We start from the raw sequence: 18,307 nt of genomic DNA on the forward strand, positions 1-18,307 counted from the left end.
TTTAGGGCACGTCCGACCGGTAGGAGGCCACGGGGAAGACCCAGGACACGTTGGGAAGACTATGTCTCCCGGCTGGCCTGGGAACGCCTCGGGATCCCCCGGGAAGAGCTGGACGAAGTGGCTGGGGAGAGGGAAGTCTGGGTTTCCCTGCTTAGGCTGCTGCCCCCGCGACCCGACCTCGGATAAGCGGAAGAAGATGGATGGATGGATGGATGGAATCGGTTATTTTCTTATCGAGCGGTTCTTTTCTTATCGAACAACCGGTGAGAACATCATCCCTAGTTATTTATTTACCAAATTTGCAAAATCTTCCACCAAAAATATTTTTCTTAGTGGAATATTTGATGTGAAGTAATCGGAACCTTGGATAGGTCAATAATTCATAATAACATTGATTTTGATTCAATATTATGTTTTGAGCAATGACAGTTTGAAAGAAAAAAAAAACAGCTTTTTTTTATTAGTCAACATTGCAACTTTTTCTAAATTACATTTAACCTTTAAGCTTTTTTATTTCACTTTTGTTATGTTTTTGTTTATTTTAATAGATTTTTAGAATGTGCCGTGGGCCTTTAAAACATTAGCTGTGGGCCGCAAATGGCCTCCGGGGCACACTTTTGACACCCCTGCTATAGATAATAAAAAATTAAATCTGATAAATCTATGGATAAAAAGCAGAGCCTGGCGACGCATGCGCGTTTATCATAACTCTCTCGCTCTGTCTCTGCCCCTCCCTCACCAATGCTGTTGCGCGCACAATTTGTTTTGTTTTTAACCCCTTCATAACCCTGAACGTACGTTGAAAATACACGCAGACCTAACTCAAAATGCCGAACATTTGAGGCATTTAATAAAACTCCGCTCTGACAGCTCCGCAAAAGAGGACGTGTCCGGTGTAAAGAGGACGTATGGTCAGTCTATCGTAGCCCGTTAGCTGCTAGCATGCCGTGTGTTGTGCCTCGGTGTGCATTGTTTACACAACGTGCGTTAAACTACTTAATATGTCCGTGTGGAAACTCGTTCGGTACACCTCCGAACCGAACCGGAACACCCGTACCGAAACGGTTCAATACAAATACACGTACCGTTACACTTCATGGCAAACACAAAGTCAAAATGGTCATTGTTCCGAACACAATTTATTTGAAAAGAAAGCCGTTACACAACTTTTTAGCTTGTTAATTTAATAAATAAGATGTGCAATCATTTTCATCAATTATGATCCGACGGGCTACTAAACAACTTTATATTATAATAATACGCGATATCACCTTCAATAAATTCTGCACTGTTAAAAAGTCTATAATCAATATTTACACTAGAAAGAACTAGAAAAAAAAAAAAACATACTTTCCTCATGAGTGGCTCAGACATGTGAGAAGGCCGGGAGGTTTCTCCAAACAAAAGAAAAGCTAAATCTTCGCAGCTTCGTTCGAACGGAACAACCTCGCCGTCGTGGAGAGAAGGAAGAAAATGTCAGCCAACGCTTGTTTGTTTGTTTGCACAGACAGGAAGCTGCAGAGTGGTTCCCTGATGACGTCTGCAGCCTACGGTGTGTGTAAGGCCTGTTTCGTTCTCTTGGATTGCTGCGCAATACACTCCAAATTGTGGGTGGGCTCCAGACAAGGTCCTCCAAAATAATTCAAGTATCAAAGAACCTAAAACAGAAAAAAACGACAATGAGATGTACAGCAGTTATTAACATGTATTTAGACCCTTACTGCTGTGTGAGCGTCACGCCTTGAAATAAACCGGGTGATTTTATATTTTAAGGCTGAATTTGAGACAGTGCAAAAACAACACAAATCAATGTTTATTTATATAGCCCTAAATCACGAGTGTCTCAAAGGGCTGCACAAGCCACAACGACGTCCTCGGCTCAGATCCCACATCAGGGCAAGGAAAAACTCAAACCAATGGGACAATGAGAAACCTTGGAGGGGACCGGTGCAATGGACGTCGAGTGGATATAGCATAATATTGTGAGAGTCCAGTCCATAGTGGATCTAACATAATAGTCAGAGTCCAGTCCATAGTGGGGCCAGCAGGAATTTAAAATTACCGTATTTTCCGCACCATAAGCCGCCCCGTGTTGTAAGCCGCACCTTCAATGAATGGCATATTTAAATTTCAAAACTTTGTTTACCTATTAGCCGCCCCGTGTTATTAGCCGCACCTACGCTACGCTAAAGGGAATGTCAAAAAAACAGTCAGATAGGTCAGTCAAACTTTAATAATATATTACAAACCAGCGTTCTAACAACTCTGTTCACTCCCAAAATGTAATGTGCAAATGTGCAATCACAAAAACAGTAACACTCAAAATAGTGCAGAGCAATAGCGGTATTTGAACAAAAAATGTCCATAAAAGTTTTCTATTTTGCTCTTGCTAACATTTGGTGTCTTCTTGCTTTGGACTTAAATGCCCGATTTTGCCGGAGAATTTTAAAAAGTTGCAATGTTTTAAGGCTTCAATCAATCCAACGTTTATTTATATAGCCCTTAATCCCAAATGCCTCAAAGGGCTGCACAAACCACAAACTACATTTGCAATCAGTGTTTTTTTTGTTGTAACCCTAACCCCACTGCCGTATTACCCAAACATATAACATGAGTTTTGATAATTTTATAAATTTCTCATTTTTAAAAGCCATTTTTAAGTGTCTTGATTAGAGATGTCCGATAATACTGGACTGCCGATATTATCGGTCGATAAATGCTTTAAAATGTAATATCGGAAATTATCGGTATCGGTTTCAAAAAGTAAAATGTATGACTTTTTAAAACGCCGCTGTACGGAGTGGTACACGGACGTAGGGAGAAGTACAGAGCAGTTGCGTCTCCCAGTCATACTTGCCAACCCTCCCGATTTTCCCGGGAGACTCTCGAATTTCAGTGCCCCCTCCCGAAAATTTCTCGCGATTTCCACCCAAACAATATTGGGGGCGTGCCGTAAAGGCACTGCCTTTGCGTGCCGGCCCATTCACATAATATCTACGGCTTTTCACACACACACAAGTGAATGCAGGGCATACTTGGTCAACAGCCATACAGGTCACACTGAGGGTGGCCGTATAAACAACTTTGACACTGTTACAAATGTGCGCCACACTGTGAACCCACACAGAACAAGAATGACAAACACATTTCGGGAGAACATCCGCACCGTAACACAACATAAACACAACAGAACAAATACCCAGAACCCATTTCAGCACTAACTCTTCCGGGACGCTACAATATAAACCCCCCCCCCCCCCTCCCCTGCCCCCAACTCAACCTCCTCATGCCAACCTCCAAATTCCAAGCTGCTGTTTTGAGGCATGTTAAAAAAAATAATGCACTTTGTGACTTCAATAATAAAAATGGCAGTGCCATGTTGGTATTTTTTTTCCATAACTTGAGTTGATTTATTTCTGAAAACCTTGTTACATTGTTTAATGCATCCAGCGGGGCATCACAACAAAATTAGGCATAATAATGTGTTAATTCCACGACTGTGGATATCGGTATCGGTTGATATCGGAATCGGTAATTAAGAGTTGGACAATATCGGAATATCGGATATCGGCAAAAAAGCCATTATCGGACATCTCTAGTTCTAATATTTGACGCTGCACCACACAACCTGAAAGATATCTAACTTCTACTCTCTGTCGCGTATGGAATATTTTCGTGGTTTTCAAACTGTCAATTTTTCATATACCTTAAAACCGATATCCGGCCCATTCCTAGTGCGGACTATCAAACAGCAACGTTTGCAAGTGCCTGCGAGCACAAATAACTGGCTAAATGCTATCTGCCACTCACAGAAACTGGCAATCCTTTATGACATAGAAAAACATACCCATCTACGTGTTTTTGTCCTCTATCCGTCCAGAATGAGCTGAATCTCAGATAACCGGTTGCAACTGGGAGTTCCCATCTTTTGCGCCCTTTTGTACAGCTCAGAGTCGCCGAAATAACGAGCGCGATACATGAGGCCTTCCTCTGAAATCAGAGAAAAGGGTAAGATTCCAAGATTCCAATGAACTGTTGCATATATTTTACACTTACTCTGCTGCTTCTCCTTCCAACAGTTGTTTCTGAGGTTGGAGATGTAGTCTTCTTCTACAGACCTCTCCACGTTCTCCAGGTTATTTCCGGTGAATTTTTCATTGAAGCTGTCGCTGACATAGAAAGGCACCTTCAGGTGGGACGTGTGCCTTTTGTGAATGTACCCGGCTGACCTGGTGGAACAGGCGACATGTAAGAAGAATGTTGACGCGTTTCGATTTCAAGGCAGGAGGCGATGCGCTTACGAGCGGTAGCTAAGGCTGTAGGGAGGCTGCGTGACCATTAGTTGGCTCAGAGCAGACACGAGAATGAGAAAAAGGATGGGCATCAGCTGGACAAACAGAGCAAGACCTCCCTGTTCAGAGAAGGACAAACCATTAGATTGCTTTTAGACTACAGGCAATACTGCATATAATTAGATTCAGACGTTTTCGGATAATGACAGCAAGGTTAAAGAAAGGGAAGGAGGTGCTTACATCTCTCTGTGGCTCTCTTCTTTCTTGCCTATTATGGTGCGCAAAATGCATTCTTCCATTTCTGTATACATGTACATTACCTACAAAAAATGGAGGTAAAGAGTCAAATACATGCTGCTTTTTCAACAAATACTAATGATACATGTAGACATACGGTATCCGACTAAAGTGAATACACCCTTCACATTTCAGTGATTATGGCATTATATCTTATCAAGACAATACTATAGAATGCAAACTTGGATATAGTTTAGAGTAGTTAGTGAACAGCTGAAAATAAGTCAACGTACAATGGTCTAAATCAGGGGTCCCCAAACGTTTGACTCGGGGGCCGCATTGAGTTAAAACAATTTGGCCGAGGGCCGGGCTGTGTGTGTATGTATGTATGTATGTATGTGTACTAGGGCTGCAACTAACGATTAATTTGATAATCGATTAATCTGTCGATTATTACTTCGATTAATAATCGGCTAAAAGAGACAAACTACATTTTTATCCTTTCCAGTATTTTATTGGGGGAAAAAAACAGCATACTGGCGCCATGTTCTTTCAACTTGCCAAATAAAACAAGGAAAATGTTACAAAAATGCACACTTTTGACACCCCTGCTATAGATAATAAAAAATGTAATCTGATAAATCTATCGGTAAAAAGCAGAGCCTGGCGACGCATGCGCGTTTATCATAACTCTCTCACTCTCGCTCTCTGTCTCTGCCCCTCCCTCACCAATGCTGCTGCAGTTTAACCCTGAATGTACATTGTTAATACACGCAACCATAACTCAAAATGCCGGACATTTGAGGCATTTAAGAAACACCGCCCGGACAGCCCCGCAAAAGAGGACATGTCCAGTGAAAAGAAGACGTATGGTCAGTCTATCCGTCAGTCTAGCAGCGACCGGGCTGCTAACCCAATTTACTAGAACCTGTGCGGCCTCTGCTGCTTTTTGTTTAATGGTGGGGCACTCAACTACTGTATTGGAGTGTAAACCAGAGTTCACTCCCTTCTCACAAACATATATACCTTCCCATACTAAGTTCTATTCCATGGACACGACTCTTGTAGAAACTTGACTAAAATTATCACCTTTGAGGGTAAGCTCCTTCTGTCCATGTCTTCTACTTCCTCTCTTAATTTTCTCCTTGCTGTACTGTATTTCCCACAATGAATGATTGCTTGTTCAACTGACTCTACCGAATTGCAGCTTTCACAGAATCCTGTTGGGTGTTTGTTGATAAGGTGCAATGTCTGATTCAGCCTGGTGTGTAAGGACACTACCCTAAAATTCAACAATAAAACAAATATACAAGCAACTCTGTGAAAAATGTCAGCATTATTTTCCACGCAACTCTCTCGTTTCAGTTACATATTAAGATATTTATGAAAACAGCCTTCTATCATCTCTGAACATCGCTCAAATCAGTCCCATTTTGTCCACCAGCCATGCTGAGATCATTATTCATGCGTTCATTAAGTTTTGTATTGATTACTATAATGTTTTATTTTCGGGTCTCCCTAGGTCTAGGATTAAAATTTTATTATATAAAAGGTACAAAATGTGGCTGCTCGACTTCTGACAAGGACAAGATCATCTTATCACGCCTATAGTGGCTCAAATGCACTGGCTTCCTATGCACCTAAGAGGTGACTTTAAGGTTTTATTACTCACGTATAAAATATTTAAGGGTCTAGCTCCATCCTGTCTTCATATCTTGATTGTTTTGTACCAAATGTCCTGGCCAGAAATCTGTGTTTTAAGAACTCTGGCTTATTAGTGATGTCCCAGAACACCAAATAAAGTCTGCGGTCCCTAGAGCGTTTTCCATTCTGGCTCCAATGCAATGGAATGCCCTACCGGTAACAGTTAAAAATGCTACCTCAGTAGAAGCATTTAAGTCCCATCTTAAAAAACATTTGTATACTATAGCCTTTAAATAGACCCCTTTTTAGACCAGTTGACCTGCCACAAAAGTGAATTCAATAGAGTAAGATTTTGGGAAAAGAAACATTGTCAGCAGACCATGTTAGCGCGATATCAACCAAATCAGCGCAGATGTGATCTCGTGTACACAGCATCGCTGCTCTCATAACATGGTAGCTTAGCTGCAAGCAAAACCACTAATCAGTCACCGCGGATTTCACTTCAACAACTAAAGATACGGATTTGATATTAAATAAACCCACGTCTCCATAAATGTTGTGCTTAATAATGTCGATCCATGGTGTTTTAACGTTTAGGGGACGTGCTGTAATGAAATAAGTAAACATACTTTGTTGGCTGTGTAATAGCTTGCTACGGGGCTAAAATGGCTTTGAATGGGGAGTGGGACTTTAGGAACATGTATGGGAAGTGATGTATATTGTGAGAGTTAAATGTTCTTCGAGAGTTGCTGGGAAAGTAAGAAAAACAGAGTATGAAATTTGTATGCTTTTTTGTGAAATACAGAAAGACTTAATGTGTATTTGCCCTTGCCTTAATTTTTTGGAATGTTACAATCATTTGACTGACGGTTGCAGTCCTCGCTCATACATGCAAGATAATAAGCAGGAAAAGGAGAACACAAAAATGCCACCGAAGAAAAGGATAATGCTATTGCTGGTCAGCAGACTATTGCAGTTATATATTCTGCTTCCACTACTAATGATCAGACGAGCAATAGTTCCTCAACAACCCCTGTACACTAGGTTACATCTTCCTCCCAAAAAAGTTAACTCATAATCACATACAATGGCTGTACTTTTCAGATGACAACTTCATGTACTGCCACATTTACGCCTAACACAACAGGCCCATCGATTGCGGTTAAGAATGTTTTGTTTGTGTCAAAATCCGTACTTCTGCTGAGATGTTTTGTACTAGTTGTTTTCATTTGAATTTTACTTTTATGTTGTTACAAAATGCTATTTTATTTGTGTATGTCATACCCTTGTGACAGTTTTGTTTAAGTTCCGATACATTTTTTACATAACTTAATACATCTGTTATAATAACCACATCATATCATACCACGAGCAAATCAATTCAATACAACATTTAAAAAAAATAAGAATATGAGAACAAGAAAGAAATATACATGTTTAAAAGGGTGCAGCTGTTTGCAACTTGCTCTCAGTTACATTTGTCAAACAAAAATTATAGCAAAAACACCGCCATCTACCTTATGTTACCAATAGTAGTCGCGTCGTTATGCGTTAAAAGCCAGAAGTGTTCAGGATATAATGCTTCAAATCATTTGGAAAGTTTGCGCTCCCGAGACATTTGCGTAACGAATGCAAACAGCCCCTTTTACCGGGACCCACTGAGTTTTTCCAGGACCGACTAAAATCACCACCTGTGGGTCCTAGGGACTCACAACATAAAAAAAAAACTATTAAAATCACTGGTCTTCTGGCATGTGCATAAATTACATCACAGCGATCTGTGATGTAATTGCATGTGATGGGATGTCAGTCATATTACGTGACTGATATGTGTAGCTTAGTACATGTGTGTACGGCATGACGTATGACTTGACTATAAAAAGCTTTGGGACAGGGATGTCCTTACTGAGAGGTACCTCTCTGTGATGTTTTAACATTAGCATCTGCTTTGCCAGCTGATCTGCCAATTAATTGTCCTTAATGCCTATACCACTCTCTCAAGCCTAAACAGTATTTCCTATATTTCATTACCTATATTTTGTCTGCTTTGCAACCTAAAATATTGAATAGAGATTAACGCTGACCTTGAGTCGTTGCAGACCACCAACACCACCGTTTTTAGCTGAGATTCTTCTACCCACTGTAGTGCTGCTGTGATTGCCAATAGCTCGACTGTAAACACTGCCAAATGGTTCGTTGTTCTTTTTTTAACGGTTATCCGGAGCCTTGGTACTACAAAAGCAAAGCCTGTACTTCCTGTGATTGGGTCTTTCGAACCGTCTGCAATAATACTGCATTTAGTATTCAAACGGACTTCAACAATCACTGTTAATTTCCATTACCAGCTTGTGCAGTTCTGGTGAATTCAATGCCCAAAGAGGATTATGACAGTGATAAAAATTGTGCTAACACTAAATATTTACATTTCAGATATCATTTGGACATGTTCACTGTAAAGTGTACTCACTTTCTCCTCACATCACAGCTGTTTGGGCAATAATAGTGGTGTGTTAACTTATTTTTTGAGATATTAAATCTGTTCACTGACTTCTCAGGTGTATTATTTCTATAGTATTGTAACTTTAAAATATATCATAAGTTAATTTTTGAAATACTGTTCTTATAAACCACAGCAGGCGAATTGCGGGACATTTTGTACTAACTTGATGGGAAGCCTCCACCAAAGAACATGTTAAAAAGGTCCTCGGGTGAAATATCTGCTTCAAAGTCGCGGTGCTGCCTGTGTCTGCTCGGGTGCGCCCTCTCCTCCCCGTACTGGTCGTACTGTCGCCGCTTCTCAACATTGCTCAGCACTGCGTACGCGTTACCGATGGCTGCAACAGATAAACATGGCCAGCAAGTTCAACAAGTGCACTGTAGATGTATTTATCTCCTCCGGAGCTGGATTGTCACTCATTTACCTTTAAATGACTCTGTGGCTCCGGGCGCGTGGTTTTTGTCAGGGTGAAACTTTAGCGCTAGCTTCCTGTAGGCTTTTTTTAGATCATCATCAGATGCAGTCTTTTCAACGCCGAGGATTTGGTAGTAATCTTTACAGCCCTTAATCCTGCAAGGAACACCAAACATAGTTAGCAGGATATGCACTAATAATCAAAATATTATTTTTTTTGTACTGAATTACATGGTATATCCTCCATAAGATAACAGAGCATATACTATATAAAATGCATTTAATATTTAAATATCACTTTAAATATAAGTAATCTATTTGTTTTAGATTACAATAATAAAGCAAAAAAACCAATGAGGGACGATTGCTTGTGCATCAAATCATGTTATCTTTCCAAGATAATTCTTCATTATTTTTTGTGTGTACCGTTTAATCAACAAAAGCTTCATCAAAAAGTCTTCCTGAGAAAATATAATCATAAGCAGCTTTATTAACTGATTATGCTTACTAGTCTAATTTGAGATTATAGCGGTGTAAAACAGCACCACATCATTCCGAGAGACATTTCTATGACATTCTTACTCCAATGTAGCCAATTAAGAATATTATGAGATATATACACTACCGTTCAAAAGTTTGGGGTCACACTGAAATGTCCTTATTTTTGAAGGAAAAGCACTGTACTTTTCAATGAAGATAACTTTAAACTAGTCTTAACTTTAAAGAAATACACTCTATACATTGCTAATGTGGTAAATGACTATTCTAGCTGCAAATGTCTGGTTTTTGGTGCAATATCTACATAGGTGTATAGAGGCCCATTTACAGCAACTATCACTCCAGTGTTCTAATGGTACAATGTGTTTGCTCATTGGCTCAGAAGGCTAATTGATGATTAGAAAACCATTGTGCAATCATGTTCACACATCTGAAAACAGTTTGGCTCGTTACAGAAGCTACAAAACTGACCTTCCTTTGAGCAGATTGAGTTTCTGGAGCATCACATTTGTGGGGTCAATTAAACGCTGAAATTGGCCAGAAAAAGGGAACTTTCATCTGAAACTCGACAGTCTATTCTTGTTCTTAGAAATGAAGGCTATTCCACAAAATTGTTCGGGTGACCCCAAACTTTTGAACGGTAGTGTATACAGCAACAGAGTTCTGCCTCAAAACAATATAGTAAGTGTGTGTATACATATGTTTTATTTAGTCAAGTGTGAACAAACGCAATAGTATGGTGTACTTTGGTGGGACCTTGATGATTTTGTAAATGTGGTTACAATGTTGGATACTCGGGTTAAACATTGGCAAAGAGTAAAATCATCATGCTTTCGGTCTCCCCTAGAGGGGGGGGGGGGGGGGGTTACCCACATATGCGGTCCTCTCCAAGGTTTCTCATAGTCATTCACCGACGTCCCACTGGGGTGAGTTTTTCCTTGCCCGTATGTGGGCTCTGTACCGAGGATGTCGTTGTGGCTTGTACAGCCCTTTGAGACACTTGTGATTTAGGGCTATATAAATAAACATTGATTGATTGATAAGGTTCATGTATTTTTGTTGTGAGCTTGCACAGTTTTGGAAGCTTCTGACCGCTGGGTTTTGGAGTATTTTTTTTATTTTTAAAAAGGCAGTAACTGTTGCGTAGTGACGTCAGCGAATCCACGCTCAGTAGCTTGAGCTGTTTTCTTATCTTAGCAGGCTATCAGCAGCGGTTTGATTTGTTGTACAACTTTCTTTCTGCTGTAATTTTATTGCATGTTCGAAATAAATTGGAAAAAGTAGGAGGACGACGACAGACAGCGGTCAATGACACTTCCGCGTCAATCACTTTCACAATCACAGTCCGTTTGGTTATGGTTTAAGTTGGTTTCAAACACGCTATAAACAAAGGCAAACATTTTACTCTAGTTTGATCAACTTTGGATGGATTTATTCTGGGAGTAAATTATGATGAAAGCGTTAAAATCTGTATTCGCATGTGTGCTCTTTTTTCCCCCCAAAACTCGCACAACCTATTTTTAGTCGCAAATGCTACTAAAATGCTTGCACTGTACAGTGCTAAAGTTGTAGCAAAACGGACCACAAACAGTTTATTCTGTTGCACACCCCCCAACCAGTCCCCTGCTTTCCTGGCTTCCGTATCAGCTTGTATTTGACACAGGCTCCCATGTCCCCATATAGCGGCCCGGGGTATGCCTGTACATGGTTCATTAATTTTGGACCTCCAGAATCAGCATGTCTTCATCCATCTGTGTAAGGGAGGTAAAATTATGTCTGAAAACTTTTGACAGGTTGACTTCAGGTCCATTTAGACGTTTAAAAGTGTAAAAGGGCTGTAACAATATTGTACAAACCCCGTTTCCATATGAGTTGGGAAATTGTGTTAGATGTAAATATAAACGGAATACAGTGATTTGCAAATCCTTTTCAACCCATATTCAATTGAATGCACTACAAAGACAAGATATTTGATGTTTAAACTCAAACTTTTCTTGCAAATAATAAATAACTTAGAATTTCATGGCTGCAACACGTGCCAAAGTAGTTGGGAAAAGGCATGTTCAACACTGTGTTAAATGGCCTCTCCTTTTAACAACGCTCAGTAAACGTTTGGGAACTGAGGAGACACATTTTTGAAGCTTCTCAGGTGGAATTCTTTCCCATTCTTGCTTGATGTACAGCTTAAGTTGTTCAACAGTCCGGGGGTCTCCATTGTGGTATTTTAGGCTTCATAATGCGCCACACATTTTCAATGGGAGACAGGTCTGGACTACAGGCAGGCCAGTCTAGTACCCGCACTCTTTTACTATGAAGCCACGTTGATGTAACACGTGGCTTGGCATTGTCATGCTGAAATAAGCAGGGGCGTCCATGGTAACATTGCTTGGATGGCAACATATGTTGCTCCAAAACCTGTATGTACCTTTCAGCATTAATAGCGCCTTCACAGATGTGTAAGTTATCCATGTCTTGGGCACTAATACACCCTCATACCATCACAGATGCTGGCTTTTCAACTTTGCGCCTATAACAATCCGGATGGTTCTTTTCCTCTTCGGTCCGGAGGACACGACGTCCACAGTTTCCAAAAACAATTTGAAATGTGGGCTCGTCAGACCACAGAACACTTTTCCACTTTGTATCAGTCCATCTTAGATGAGCTCAGGCCCAGCGAAGCCGACGGCGTTTCCGTGTGTTGTTGATAAACGGTTTTCGCCTTGCATAGGAGAGTTTTAACTTGCACTTACAGATGTAGCGACCAACTGTAGTGACTGACAGTGGGTTTCTGAAGTGTTCCTGAGCCCATGTGGTGATATCCTTTACACACTGATGTCGCTTGTTGATGCAGGGATGAGGGATCGAAGGTCACGGGCTTAGCTGCTTACGTGCAGCGATTTCTCCAGATTCTCTGAACCCTTTGATGATATTACGGAACATAGATGGCGAAATCCCTAAATTCCTTGCAATAGCTGGTTGAGAGGTTTTCCTTAAACTGTTCAACAATTTGCTCACGCTTTTGTTGACAAAGTGGTGACCCTCGCCCCGTCCTTGTTTGTGAATGACTGAGCATTTCATGGCAGTGTTTCCCACACATTCATTTATTTGTGGCGGCCCGCCACGAAAGAATTACATCCGCCACAAATTAAAAAAAATATATATATATTTTTTTTTTTGCCCATATAGGCTGTTCAGATTTACTTTACAAAAGAGAAGTGTAGGATACTTCTCTTGTTGCCTTATTTGTATTTGACCACTACTGTTTTCTGTTTATTTGTTACTGACTGTGGCAGGACACCTCTGCCTCTGTTTCACTTTATGTTGCTGGTAAATAATATGGTTGTAGTAGTAGGCTAAAGTTAAATTATTTAGTATGCACTAATTAAAGGGGCAGAGCTTTAAGAGACATTTTAGCTTTTATATTTTATAAGATATATTTTTTGTAAGAACCACGATTAATAAATATATTTCAGCGAATAACTTATTGTTCAAATCTGTATATAAATATGTACACAAAGTGTTGTAATTATATTGTAAAATGGATGGATGGATTGATGGATGGACATTTAAAACAAAACTGTTATTATTAATTAGTAAGTATACATTTTTTGAGCCTTTTTAGAGAAAATCATATCATTGTAGTAAATTATGCAAATTACCCGATGATGTCATGGTGACCACGCCCATAGCCACGCCCCCACCGCCACAGGTATCTTGGCAGTTTATGGGAAACACTGCATGGAATCTACTTTTATACCCAATCATGGCACCCATCTGTCCCCAATTTGCTTGTTCACCTGTGGGATGTTCCAAATAAGTGGTTGATGAGCATTCCTCAACTTTATCAGTATTTATTGCCACCTTTCCCAACTTCTTTGTCACGTGTTGCTGGCATCAAATTCTAAAGTTAATGATTATTTGAAAAAAAAAAAAGTTTATCAGTTTTAACATCAAATATGTTGTCTTTGTAGCATATTCAACTGAATATGGGTTGAAAATGATTTGCAAATCATTGTATTCCGTTTATATTTACATCTAACACAATTTCCCAACTCATATGGAAACGGGGTTTGTAGATACCACAGTATTTTGGTATTAAAGTCTTCAAAATAATCCCATGGCATGTGACTGTATCAAATGAAAACTTGGTGAGTGTAGTTTTTCCTGGCGTTTTTAGCGTTGGCCAGCTCTGAAAAGAAACTACAACTCCCAGAATCCTCTAAGCAGCGCAGAGCTGTAAAGTGGAGGCATGGAACGGCATAAGCAGAAAGTGAATGTTATTAGTCGGTAAGAGGTATTTTTTTCGACATTTCCTGAAAAATGTATCAAACGCCGTCGGTTTGAGTTATGTTGCTAACAAACAGAAAAACAAATACTAGTGAAAACATAATCTCTTTCGCGGGGTGTGGGACTGGAGCCTATGTTGCCTATCCAACAACACTAGGCAGAAGGCAGTGTACACCTTGGACAAGTCGCCACCTCTAAAAGCGTCACCCAGAATATATATTTGAAGCCAGCAAAGCTAAACATGGGTGGATGTTTACACTGTCACTTTAAAAGGCACACACACTGCTCATATGAAGCTCATCACAACTGCATTATGCCACATATTTGATTATTTTGAAGTAGCGCAGTAACTACTTTCCCTGGTACAAACCCCGTTTCCATATGAGTTGGGAAATTGTGTTAGATGTAAATATTAACGGAATACAATAATTTGCAAATCATTTTCACCCCATATTCAGTTGAATATGCTACAAAGACAACATATTTGATGTTCAAACTGATAAACATTTTTTTTTGTGCAAATAATCATTAACTTTAGAATTTGATGCCAGCGACACGTGACAAAGAAGTTGGGAAAGGTGGCAATAAATACTGATAAAGTTGAGGAATGCTCATCAAACACTTATTTGGAACATCCCACAGGTGAACAGGCAAATTGGGAACAGGTGGGTGCCATTATTGGGTATAAAAGTAGATTCCATGAAATGCTCAGTCATTCACAAACAAGGATGGGGCGAGGGTCACCACTTTGTCAACAAATGCGTGAGCAAATTGTTGAACAGTTTAAGAAAAACCTTTCTCAACCAGCAATTGCAAGGAATTTAGGGATTTCACCATCTACAGTCCGTAATATCATCAAAGGGTTCAGAGAATCTGGAGAAATCACTGCACGTAAGCAGCTAAGCCTGTGACCTTCGATCCCTCAGGCTGTAATGCATCAACAAACAACCTCAGTGTGTAAAGGATATCACCACATGGGCTCAGGAACACTTCAGAAACCCACTGTCAGTAACTACAGTTGGTCGCTACATCTGTAAGTGCAAGTTAAAACTCTCCTACGCAAGGCAAAAACCGTTTATCAACAACACCCAGAAACGCTGTCGGCTTCGCTGGGCCTGAGCTCATCTAAGATGGACTGATGCAAAGTGGAAAAGTGTTCTGTGGTCTGACGAGCCCACATTTCAAATTGTTTTTGGAAACTGTGGACGTCGTGTGCCCCGGACCAAAGAGGAAAAGAACCATCCGGATTGTTATAAGCGCAAAGTTGAAAAGCCAGCATCTGTGATGGTATGGGGGCGTATTAGTGCCCAAGACATGGGTAACTTACACATCTGTGAAGGCGCCATTAATGCTGAAAGGTACATACAGGTTTTGGAGCAACATATGTTGCCATCCAAGCAACGTTACCATGGACGCCCCTGCTTATTTTAGCAAGCCAATGCCAAGCCACGTGTTACATCAACGTGGCTTCACAGTAAACGAGTGCGGGTACTAAACTGGCCTGCCTGTAGTCCAGACCTGTCTCCCATTGAAAATGTGTGGCGCATTATGAAGCCTAAAATACCACAACGGAGACCCCGGACTGTTGAACAACTTAAGCTGTACATCAAGCAAGAATGGGAAATAATTCCACCCGAGAAGCTTCAAAAATGTGTCTCCTCAGTTCCCAAATGTTTACTGAGTGTTGTTAAAAGGAAAAGCCATGTAACACAGTGGTGAACATGCCCTTTCCCAAATACTTTGGCACGTGTTGCAGCCATGGTATTCTAAAGTTAATTATTGTTTGCGGAAAAAAAAAAAGTTTATGAGTTTGAACATCAAATATCTTGTCTTTGTAGTGCATTCAATTGAATATGGGTTGAAAATGATTTGCAAATCATTGTATTCTGTTTATATTTACATCTAACACAATTTCCCAACTCATATGGAAACGGGGTTTGTAATACCCGCCAACTGAGCATTATTATCAACGTGCAGCTTGGACTTTACACTTCATATATTGGATGTAAAGAGATCGAGCCTTTACATAAAAACAAGTACTCTGATCATGCAAGTGTCGTTTAACAAGAAGATAATTGCACTGACTTCTTGACGGCCTCCAGCTGTTCGGCGGTGTAAGGTTTTGCTGAATCTGCGCGGCCCTGCGCGGACGTTTCCGCCTCTCCTGCGTGCTGACGGTGTCTCATGGAAGGTCCGTCTCCGTTAACGGATCCGCCATTCTCGTCCGGAGGCTTCCCGTTTTGTGATAACCTCTCAAGTAAATCTGTCAATAACAAAAAAGAAAGAAAGCGGGTGTCTGTAGGCTAATTAGCACTAATCATGCGCTAACAGTCACTAGCACTACAACTGCTAGCTGTAGTTTGGCGACTACGGAAAACAAAAAACAAGGACTTACGTTTGGCCTGGTCCGTCGGAAACAATCGCTGGGCTTTTTCTAGAAACTTCCTGGCCTTGTCCGGTTGGTTGCTGCTGACTGCATTTAGCGCTATTTTAATGCAACGCTCCGCTTCGTCCTTGTTTGAGTCCATTGCTACACGGCGGAAGTATTTACTTGCCCCCACACCGGGCGCCGGCTGATGACGTCAGAAAAAAAAAGCAACGGAACGCATGCGTTGCGTCACAACAGTGCGACCACTGCCTTCCTTTTTTTTTTTGATTTTCAAAACCTTTATTTGTAAATTACAAATAATGGCTTTTTTGCCAATATTCCAATATTGTCCAACTCGTAATTACCAATACCGATATCAGTCGTGGAATTAACACATTATTAAGCCTAATTTGGACAACCAGGTATGGTGAAGATAAGGTCCTTTAAAAATTTAAAAAAAAAAAAAAAAAAAAAAATTAGATAAATAAATTAAAAACATTTTCTTGAATAAAAAAGAAAGTAAAACAATATAAAAACAGTTACGTAGAAACTAGTAATTAATGAAAATTAGTAAAATGAACTGTTGAAGGTTAGTACTATTAGTGGACCAGCAGCACGCACAATCATGTGTGCTTACGGACTGTATCCCTTGCAGACTGTATTGATATATATTGATATATAATGTAGGAACCAGAAATATTAATAACAGAAAGAAACAACCCTTTTGTGTGAATGAGTGTAAATGGGGGAGGGAGGTTTTTTGGGTTGGTGCACTAATCGTATCTTGTGTTTTTTATGTTGATTTAATAAATTTAAAAAAAAATAAAAAAATAAAAAAAGATACCGATAATAAAAAAAACGATACCGATAATTTCCGATATTACATTTTAAAGCATTTATCGGCCGATAGCCGATATTATCGGACATCTCTATTTATAATGTACAACACTTACATACAATCAAAGAAATAATAATAATCAAAACAAGTACAGAAACAGTACAAAACAGCCCCAGGGGGTTGTAAACTCAAAATATATTTATATGTAAAGCCACAGGCTCACACAAGTTCCGTAAATATAATGTATAATGTATTTATATTATTCACATGTGAATAATGCTGTATAATAGACTGCATTTATGTTATTCACATGTGAATAATGCTGTATAATAGACTGTATTTCTGTTATTCACATGTGAATAATGCTGTATAATAGACTGTATTTATGTTATTCACATGTGAATAATGCTGTATAATAGACTGCATTTATGTTATTCACATGTGAATAATGCTGTATAATAGACTGTATTTATGTAATTCACATGTGAATAATTCTGTATAATAGACTGCATTTATGTTATTCACATGTGAATAATGCTGTATAATAGACTGTATTTATGTTATTCACATGTGAATAATGCTGTATAATAGACTGTATTTATGGTATTCCCATGTGAATAATGCTGTATAATAGACTGTATTTATGTTATTCACATGTGAATAATGCTGTATAATAGACTGCATTTATGTTATTCACTTGTGAATAATGCTGTATAATAGACTGTATTAATGTAATTCACATGTGAATAATTCTGTATAATAGACTGCATTTATGTTATTCACATGTGAATAATGCTGTATAATAGACTGTATTTATGTTATTCACATGTGAATAATTCTGTATAATAGACTGTATTTATGTTATTCACATGTGAATAATTCTGTATAATAGACTGCATTTATGTTATTCACGTGTGAATAATGCTGTATAATAGACTGTATTTATGTTATTCATGTGTGAATAATGCTGAATAATAGACTGTATTTATGTTATTCACATGTGAATAATGCTGTATAATAGACTGTATTTATGTTATTCACATGTGAACAATGCTGTATAATAGACTGTATTTATGGTATTCACATGTGAATAATGCTGTATAATAGACTGCATTTATGTTATTCACATGTGAATAATGCTGTATAATAGACTGCATTTATGTTATTCACGTGTGAATAATGCTGTATAATAGACTGTATTTATGTTATTCACATGTGAATAATGCTGTATA

General features: G+C 39.3%; 2 protein-coding genes across 2 annotated transcripts in view; both read right to left on the reverse strand.

Annotated features, from left to right (window-relative positions):
* Window positions 1-18,307, reverse strand: part of cuedc2 (CUE domain containing 2) — a 466,641-nt gene that overhangs the window by 249,161 nt on the left and 199,173 nt on the right. The gene's annotated exons all lie outside the window — the stretch shown is intronic.
* dnajb12a (DnaJ heat shock protein family (Hsp40) member B12a) lies at window positions 1,120-16,460 on the reverse strand. The gene is made up of 9 exons (XM_062058024.1): window positions 16,265-16,460; window positions 15,955-16,132; window positions 9,095-9,240; window positions 8,837-9,007; window positions 4,533-4,612; window positions 4,302-4,411; window positions 4,057-4,229; window positions 3,848-3,990; window positions 1,120-1,658 (listed from the first exon to the last, which is right to left on the reverse strand). The coding sequence occupies exons 1-8, from the start codon at window positions 16,395-16,397 to the stop codon at window positions 3,869-3,871; spliced, it is 1,113 nt and encodes a 370-aa protein (XP_061914008.1). The 5' UTR covers window positions 16,398-16,460; the 3' UTR covers window positions 1,120-1,658; window positions 3,848-3,868.

Source organism: Entelurus aequoreus, linkage group LG09 (genome assembly GCF_033978785.1).
Source record: "Entelurus aequoreus isolate RoL-2023_Sb linkage group LG09, RoL_Eaeq_v1.1, whole genome shotgun sequence".
Lineage (NCBI taxonomy): Eukaryota > Metazoa > Chordata > Actinopteri > Syngnathiformes > Syngnathidae > Entelurus > Entelurus aequoreus.

Excerpts from the sequence above, each read along its gene's own strand:
- dnajb12a (XM_062058024.1), bottom strand. The coding sequence starts at position 16,397 with ATGGACTCAAACAAGGACGAAGCGGAGCGTTGCATTAAAATAGCGCTA. Across the intron at positions 16,133-16,264 it reads TCCGACGGACCAGGCCAAAC|ATTTACTTGAGAGGTTATCA; the intron begins GTAAGTCCTTGT and ends TGTTATTGACAG. Across the intron at positions 4,412-4,532 it reads GAAGAGAGCCACAGAGAGAT|GGAGGTCTTGCTCTGTTTGT; the intron begins GTAAGCACCTCC and ends TTCTCTGAACAG.